At 37.1% G+C, this 9071-nt stretch overlaps 1 protein-coding gene across 1 annotated transcript; it reads left to right on the top strand.

Moving 5' to 3' along the window:
- Positions 1-1623: 1623 nt before the first annotated feature.
- LOC134856504 (synaptosomal-associated protein 25-A-like) lies at positions 1624-6459 on the top strand. The gene is made up of 4 exons (XM_063872772.1): positions 1624-1841; positions 3305-3596; positions 4136-4215; positions 6291-6459. Exons 1-4 carry the CDS (start codon positions 1624-1626, stop codon positions 6457-6459), a joined length of 759 nt encoding a protein of 252 aa, XP_063728842.1.
- Positions 6460-9071: the final 2612 nt, after the last annotated feature.

A 9071-nucleotide genomic window follows, 5' to 3' on the forward strand; every position in this document is an offset into this window, starting at 1 on the left:
AAACTGACAAAGTTTACCTAGAATAACTCCAAATTTTTCAACTTGTGTAACAAAAACGACATCTATCAACTGGATATATTTGGTCAACTTGTTAATTGTTTGCCCGTTAAATTTTTGACTTCCAATTGTTTTGCCACATGATATGTCTGAAAACTTTCAGTCAAAGCTTGATGGCAAATCTATGGCACCCACTAATTTTTTTGGGAGAAGGATTTGTACAGAACTCCATTCTTACATATATTTTAAAAAATAGTAACAAAAACACTAAAAGTAACCTTTAGTGCAGGTCTAACTAGTATCCTACTGCTTTTTTGGAAAATAGTAAAAGTCACTTTTTTTGAGAAAATAATTTGTTAGAATTCCGTGACCTTTTTAAGTATGATTGCAATAAGTATGATTGCAAGTCCGTTGCCATTAAGATTTCCGTTGGCGTTAATCAAAAACTCATGCTCAAAGAACTGCCATCAATTCGTAAAACATCTCAGTTTAAACAACCATTTAAAAATACCATTTAAAAACATAAAAAAATAACAGCGGTTTGCCGTGATTAGCTGTACAGCTCTTGTGTTGGTCCTTTCCCCGTGGATAAATGGTTTTAATCTTAATCAAGAAAAACGCCAAAATTTTGATCAAAAACAACACATATCAACTAGGTAGCTTCGGTCATTTCGTGAATTTTTTGCCCTTAGAAAACTTTTTGCCCCTTATTGTTTAGATATAGTTGAGTACCTTCAAGTCAAGGCAAGAGCAACACTTGATGAGAAACCAATGCTACCCTTTATGATTATTTTTTTGCGAAAAGGGTGGGTAGAGAAGGGGGTGAAGCCCCCCCCCCCCAATTCTGGTTACCAAATTTTTCCAAAGGGTCCCCCCTTTGGTATAATGTTATGACATCCATTTTTCGCTAAACAACCTTTGGCGCCAAAATGACTAATTTTGAGGGGGGAGCGCGCGCCGAAAAAAAGCGCATTTTTAGGTCAAAATTTTCCAAAAAGAGCCTAAAAACGCCTTTTTTGGCCTGTTTTTTGAAAAACTTATAAGGTCCTTATGCTACTTTGGGAGAACTCGGAAAATCAGATTGTTCAACTTAAAAAAAAGTCGGCAAAATTTCAAAATTTTTCGAAAACTGCCCCCCCCCCGCAGAAAAATTTCTGCCCACGCCACTGCCATCATGTTATATTTTATTAAGAAATTAAGAAATGACTACTGCCCCAAAGGTAATGACCTTTTGTGCAGGTTTATTAGTAAAGACCTGTTTTATTGGAGCATAGTAGAAGTCGCTCTTCATGAGAAATTAAGTCAAGAATCACTTCTGATGAGAAAATGAAACCAAACTACCAAGAAAAAATTCAAAACTAAACACTATCAAAAACTATTACTACTAGAAGTACTACACTAGCTTGTTGTCAAGTCATTCAAAAACACACAAAAACACTACTGATTTATATTATTACCTTTATTATATTTTTATTGTTGTTCTGATATTCAAGTTGTCATTTTCATTTTAGTAATAATTTAATACAAGTTTTTTTAACCAGTCATGACAACAGGTTAATTGAATTCAACCAGAACAAGACTCGGAGGTTCGTCTTTAGATAAGACTTCGGAGTGCCGGGTTGTCGGATGCCAGGGGGCAGCTACGACAACGACCAGAGAAGAGACGCCAAATCTATGCCATCTGGCAGCAACGCTGGGGGAGAACATCATCAGGAGCTAAAGGGAGAGGGGGAGGGAGATAAGAGGGGGAGGAAGAACAATAAGGGGGAGATGAATGCAATGGATACTCAGGCTGAGATCAACAGACTCCAGGACGAGGACTTGGAGGCGTATCGTCGCATGCAGTGAGTCATTCTTATTGCTAGCAGTCGGTTTTCGAAAAGCTAATTACCAAATTTGAAGCTATGTTTTTACATCAAAATTCAGTTTTATTACAACGAAAGCCTACAGAAATTACGATTATGATGAGTATAAACTGAGAAGTAGCGTGTTGCTGTGCAAGTAGCACAGAATTTTCCGACCACATTAATATTACAACAAAAAGCATCTACAATATTTAAAAAAGTTTTATCAGAAAACTTTAAGCATCTAAAATATTTTAAAATTTTACCAGAAAACTTTTTAGTGTTTTATTTCAAAAAAATATACCTGCTGCAGAACTTTTTCTGGGGGAAGGGGGTCACGGTTTTTTCAAAAAAAAATTGAAAACTTTGTTTTTAGGTCGACCAATTTGATTTTCCGAGCTCTCTATTTGAAAATTTTTGAAAAAACAGGCTAAGATTTTTTCGGCGTGCGCTTCCCCCTCAAATTTAGTTATATTGGCGCCAAACGCGCTCTTAGAAAATTTTTGATGTTGGCCAGCCAAAAATGGATCTCGTAAAAGTACACCAGAGGGGGGAACCTTTAGAAAAATGTGACACCAGAATTGAGGGGAGAGGGTGTCGCACCGCCAGACGCCCCTCTCAGCATTCTACTGCCTGCTGCCGATCATTCAGCTTATTTTAATATATTTTAAAGGCTTTTTGTTAACTATTTATATTGTAGAGCTTCAAAGAGTTCATTATAGAAAAGAGGAGAAATCATCCGCTTCGTACTCGGTCTGAGAAGCCAAAAAGCGGAACTGAGTTACCGAGCTCATTTTTTCTTGACACTGAATCACAATTGAAAGGGTTTTAACATGATATCTCAAGTGCACTCACGTGATCTTTGTTTGAGGTAAAATTGACTGAACGAATCAACCGTAAGCGAAGGGGGTCTTGGATTTTCAAAAAGGGGGTTTTGGATTTTCAAAAAAAAAAATTCAAAAGGGGGTTTTGGATTTTCAAAAAAAACTTTTTTGAAGAGGATTTTCAAAAAAATCCTCTTCAAAAAAAAAGAAGTTTTGTCGACTTTTTTAGATCGATCAAATATACATTCCCAAAAAAACCATAAAAACCTATTTTGCTGAATTTGGAAGAAAATGACATGTGAATTTGGAAGAAAAAACTTGGCCAATAACAACATTTAAATCACTTTTGGGAAAAACTTGACAAAAATTTTTTGCATTTTTTAACGCCCCGCCCCTCTATTGTAATAAATACCGACTGCGAAGCCGCCAAAAGAAAAAAAAATGGGCTGGTCGACCAAAAATAGAAGAGGTAAAATAGTACCAAAGAGGATGGTTGGGGATCTGTTAGTGGGTGGTGAGGGGATCGAATCCCGGAGGAAACCCATCACTCTCATCCAGCCCTGTATGGGCAGTAAGTTGATGAAAGATTTCAATTATGATGCCATTGCTCTTGAAAAGAAACTCGTTTTGTTTCTGCAGCAATCAAACTGAAAAAACGAAAGCAGTCGGTCATAAAACCCTTCAGAATCTGGGCGAACAAGGCGAGAAGTTAGATGACATCAACCGTCGTCTGGACTCGATGGACAAGGACCTCAGCTCGGCCGAGAGGGACTTGGACGACCTGAAGGCCGGCTGTTGTGGGTGTGGCCAGAAGATCAAACGCCAGAAGGGTGACAAATACAGAGACAACTACCGGAAGAAAAGTGGCGAATCTTCAGCCAATTCTGCATCTGAGGACATCGGCAAGAAAAAGCACAAAAAAGGCAAAAAGGTGCCCTCTTTTTTGATCAAAATGAAATTTTACAGTTCCGACTACTGAAAGTGGGGTGGAATTTGTCTTCGGGTGTGGCTTCGTTTTTTTAGTTTGAAAATTTTTTCCACGCAAAATAGGGTACCACAAAAAATCATCCGAATGTCTCGAATAAATGTAAAATGAAGTTCAAATAATTTTCCGAAGCCTCACTTAAGACTTTCGAAGCAATGATTTATTTTCAAATTCGAAAAAAGCGGCCTAAAAAGTAGAAATGTTTTACAAAAATTGTATATTTTTTTCCGATTTTTTCCGATTTTATCATTGATTATTGAAAGGAAAGAGACGACTATCTTGCAAAAGCTCGAAACTTTTATTCCCAAATTTGAGCGCATAAAAAGCGAACCACGCTCAAAAAGCGCACAAAAAGCGCAGCACGCTCAAAAAAGCTCAAAAATTTTTTTATTATATTTGCACAGCAATCGTCTGTTCGTGCTTGTCCTGGTTATTATTTGCAACTGAGGTGTGATCTAATTTGATGAGATTGATGATGATTTAAGAAAGATGCGAGGTCCACCACCCCTCTGAGTCAGCGCCACTACGTGGACGAGAGGGAGCGGGAGATGGCCGAATACGACAGGTGACTACTAATTGTTCACACATGTAAACTATAGCATTTAAACCCCCACCCATTCCCACTATAAAGAGTAATGAACGTAGTGAAGACTCTTATATAAGTATTGCTGATTTTTTTTCGTTTTTTTTTAGGAAAAAGTCTTAAAATTTCTTCACGCTCAATTTTGATTTTTCGCAGTTTCAACAGCTGCTTCACTGATTAAATCGGTATTAAAAGATTTTCTTCCCATTGTGGAAGTTGTTGATAAACTATGAAAAAAATTTCACCATCCAAATAATACTTCGCAACATATATGATGCAATCTATGGAAGCGATGTTTCCATACAAATGAATTTAAAAAACAAACAATGAGAACAGAGTTTAATAGACAAAAAAGATGCACAAAATTTATCCTCAGAGCAAAAGATGCGTTAAAAAAAATTTGATTTTTTTTCACCATTTAAATCATACGTTGCACCATACAAATTTTTTACCATGCCTAAATTTTTTGCTCTGAATGGCGATCAAAAGATTTCTACTACCAACGTCTTTGAGCTCTCTCAGATCAGTTTTTGGAAGCCAACGAGAACATTGATTTTGTTTGATTTCTCAGTTTCTTTCCATGGTAACCATGAGTCGCTCCATGCATGCTTCGATGGTAACCACACGTGGTGCCATATATGTTTCCATGGTATATGTTTCCATGGTAACCATACGTCGTGCCATTAATGTTTCCATGGTATATGTTTCCATGATAACCATATGTCATGCCATATATATTTCCACGGTAACCATTTGTTGCATCATCTATGTTTCCATGCTTAACATATGTCGCGCGATATATGTTTCAATCGTAACCATACGTCGTGCCATATATATTTCCATGGTAACCATTTGTTGCATCATCTATTTTTCCCGATGGTTAACTTATGTCGCGCGATATATGTTTCAATGGTAACCATATGCCGCGCCATATATGTTTCAATGGTAACTATATGTCGTGTCATATATGTTTCAATGGTAACTATATGTCGCGCCATATATGTTTCAATGGTAACCATATGCCGCGCCATATATGTTTCAATGGTAACTATATGTCGTGTCATATATATTTCCATGGTAACCATATGTGGCATCATCTATATTTCCCGATGGTTAACATATGTCGTGCGGTATATGTTTCAAGGGTAACCATTTGTCGCGCCATATATGTTTCCATGGTAACTATACGTCGTGCCATATATGTTTCTATAGTAACCATACGCGTGCCATATATGTTTCAATGGTAAAAATACGTCGCACCATATACGTTTCCATGCCGTAAGTGGCAACATATATGTTTTCATGGTAATCATACGTCGAGCCATATATATTCCATGTAAGCATAGGTCGAACCATATAATTACGTCGTGGTTAACATATGTCGCGCGATATATGTTTCAATGGTAACTATATGTCGCGCCATATATGTTTCAATGGTAACCATACGTCGTGCCATATATATTTCCATGGTAACCATATGTGGCATCATCTATGTTTCCCGATGGTTAACATATGTCGCGCGATATATGTTTCAAGGGTAACGATTTGTCGCGCCATATATATGTTTCCATGGTAACTATACGTCGCACCATATATGATTCAATTGTAAACATACGTCGTGCCATATATGTTTCCATAGTAACCATACGCGTGCCATATATGTTTCAATGGTAAAAATACGTCGCGCCATATACGTTTCCATGCCGTAAGTGGCAACATATATGTTTTCATGGTATTCATACGTCGAGCCATATATATTCCATGTAAGGATAGGTCGAACCATATAATTGCACATATTGTCACATGTTTAATGGCTCGCATGCTATTGGCCGCCCTCCCTTGTTTAAATTGCATCTGTAGATCCAATGGAGATCTCCCATGCGGTACTAAATATGCTAAAGTGTCATTAATTTTTTTTTGTACATTTCGGACTGAACTTTTTTAAATAGTTTATTAAACTATTATATTACCGTATGAATTATTACTATTGTTACGATTGTTACTTGATTATCGGATAAAGCTACTGTGCAACGTATTCTCAACATGTGCCGTTATAGAGCGATAGACGCAAACATCCAGGAGTTGAAGGCACAGGCGAATGCAATGAGTGCAGAGATTGACCGACAGAATAAGCAGATCGGAACCACCACCGCACACGCCAAGCGCAACTCGGATAGGGTTGGACAGCTGAACACGGCCGCCGAGAGTGTACTAAAGAGCAAATGATGCAATCTGCATCGGTAACCATTCGACTCGGCGCTACCTAAATTGTGCATTTAAAACAAATAATTTCTGTAATGTGCCTGATTCGTAAACAAATTTATTATTATTATCTCGTAATGTCACATCTGACTGACTCCAAGAGATCTTTGAGGCTCCATAGAAAAATAATGGTTCCAGACCAAATCTACTTCAATGTTCAGTTTTGGCTCTTTTTCTGCCGCTGCATCCCTTAACTGCATATTTTATTTTTTTGGAAAAGAATTTTTATCCTCGGCTAGCAAGCTCAGTATTTCATAATTTTATTGTAACAATTCAAACATTGAATTTTTTTTTCAAAATAGAAATTGATTATGTGAGGACATTGGAGAACCATCCCATTTTTTCAAAACATAACATTACGAGGCCAAACTGTGCACTGGATAGGAGCAGAATTTTGTGTCTGTATGTTCCTGGATTCCAGAGACAAGTCTTAAAATATGTTCCAAAATGTAAGTGGATTCCACAAACAAAATTTCAGTGGATTCCGCATACAATGTAACATAAATTTTGTCGGCACATTTGTTTTGTTGGGAATTCCGCAACAAGCAAATATAGCTAGCTGTTCTGGATTCCGCAACTGTAAATGGATTCCGCAAAATGTAAGTGGAGTCCGCAAAAGTAAGTGGATTCCGCAATTTTGTTTATTACTGAACTTGCATATGAACAATTAAAAGCTAGAGGTGGAGTATTTGATTTTTTATCTATAGGATCGCGCAATTTGAACGCAAAAAGACTTATCCATTTGTCAGCGGAATCCACAAACGAATCTTACAACATTGGTAAACTATGCGGATGTCAAATTTTTCATTTTGGTTTGTCAAAAAACGAACGTAAGCTAGAAACTCTGATCAAATCTCTCAATTTCAACGAACACAGAGATCTCCTTATGCATGAGCACAATCCGATGCCATAAAAATGCATGCCGTGGTAGATATGCCGTCAAGGATAACTACCGAAAAGAAGTTAGACATAATATGGCCGAGTCCACCCAGGATGTTTTTTATGACTTGGAATGAACAACTTGAACTGCTTATACTGTTTGTTGTCATGACTGTTTTGTTATGACTGTTTGTTGTTATTTGAGCTCTTTAAGTTAACCGTAATTTGCCGTATTCTTTTTAGTGTATGCAGTCTGAAAAATATGCCGGTCCGTCAAAGTTGCTCATAAAAAGCAAACTATCAATTTGGGGTAATTTGCTCATAGAAAGTAAATTATCTATTCAGAGAATCTAATTTGAGTAAATCCGTTTTTGATAAAAAAAATAACAAAACTTGAAAAACTACAGCTGAAATTAACGTTAAATGCAAAAACAAAAATGTGTTTTCGAAAACTTTGCCATATCAAACTAAATGCTCGCAATTTGAAAACACTCCAAAAAGGCTTAGCTAAAGTATTTATATTTTAATTGAATTAACTGATTGAAATGAATTCTTTAATTTAGATGCGAGTTTACTTCATAAGTTTGTTCAATTTGTTAACTTTGCAGGAGTTGAGATTGATGGCAGGAACTGGGATCGAAGTTGGGTTACAGGAATTGGGATCAAAGTTTGGTTACAGGAATCTCGATAGAAATTGGGTTACAGGAATAGGGATCAAAGTTTGGTTACAGCAATCGGTATCGAAGTTGGGTTACAGGAATTGAGATCGAAATTGGTGACAAGAATCGGGATTGAAGTTGGGCCAGGAATTGGGATCGAAGTTGCGTTACAGGAATTGAGATCGAAGTTGGTGACAGGAATTGAGACTGGTAGCTGATCATCGTAGCTGAGATTGAACTTGTTAGTGAACACCTAGTAAATAAAAGATATAAATTAAAACGTTACAACATATAAACATATATGTTAATGGAATCCGCAAACAAATAGCGGATTTCACTTACAATTTGCGGATTCCACTTACAATTTGCGGATTCTGCTTACAATTTGCGGATTCCATTTACAATTGACTGATTCCACTTACAGTTGCGGATTCCGCAACAGCTCAATTTAACGATACAAATGTTTTATCATTTGTTTGTGGACTCCACAAACTGTTCTGGATTTCGCAAATACAGTTGCGGATTCCGCAAATTCGCGTCTTTTTGGAGCAATTTTGAGCGGTACAATGATTTAGGTATTTGTTTGTGGAATCCAAAAAAGCACAGAAGATCAAAGAAAAGTAGCAATGATGCGGATTCCGCGACAAATCTGATTTTGGCCTGTTGCGGATTCCGTTTACAATGCAGAGAATGCGAAGCTCGGCCTCGTAATGATTGAAGGAGATTGTAACCATGTATCACATAAAATGAAATTAAAAAGAGTTATTGATACTAGCAAAAATAGATATTGGCTAAATACCTCAAATCTGTCAGCCTTCATGAAAAATAAACATCTTAAGAACACAAAGTCATTAGGCCAAAAAAATAAAGCATTTATTAAAAGTAATATCAAGTGTAGCCAATTCATCACTTGCCGTCGAGACACCCCTCCCCTCCCCCTCCACCTCCCCCGTTAGTTATTATAATTGTCTTAGCCCACCCAACCTAATTTTTTTCAAAGGTCCCCTCGAAACCAAAACACACTTGGTCACTGTCGAA

This window comes from Symsagittifera roscoffensis, unplaced genomic scaffold (assembly GCF_963678635.1).
Source record: "Symsagittifera roscoffensis unplaced genomic scaffold, txSymRosc1.1 SCAFFOLD_67, whole genome shotgun sequence".
Classification (NCBI taxonomy): Eukaryota; Metazoa; Xenacoelomorpha; order Acoela; family Convolutidae; genus Symsagittifera; species Symsagittifera roscoffensis.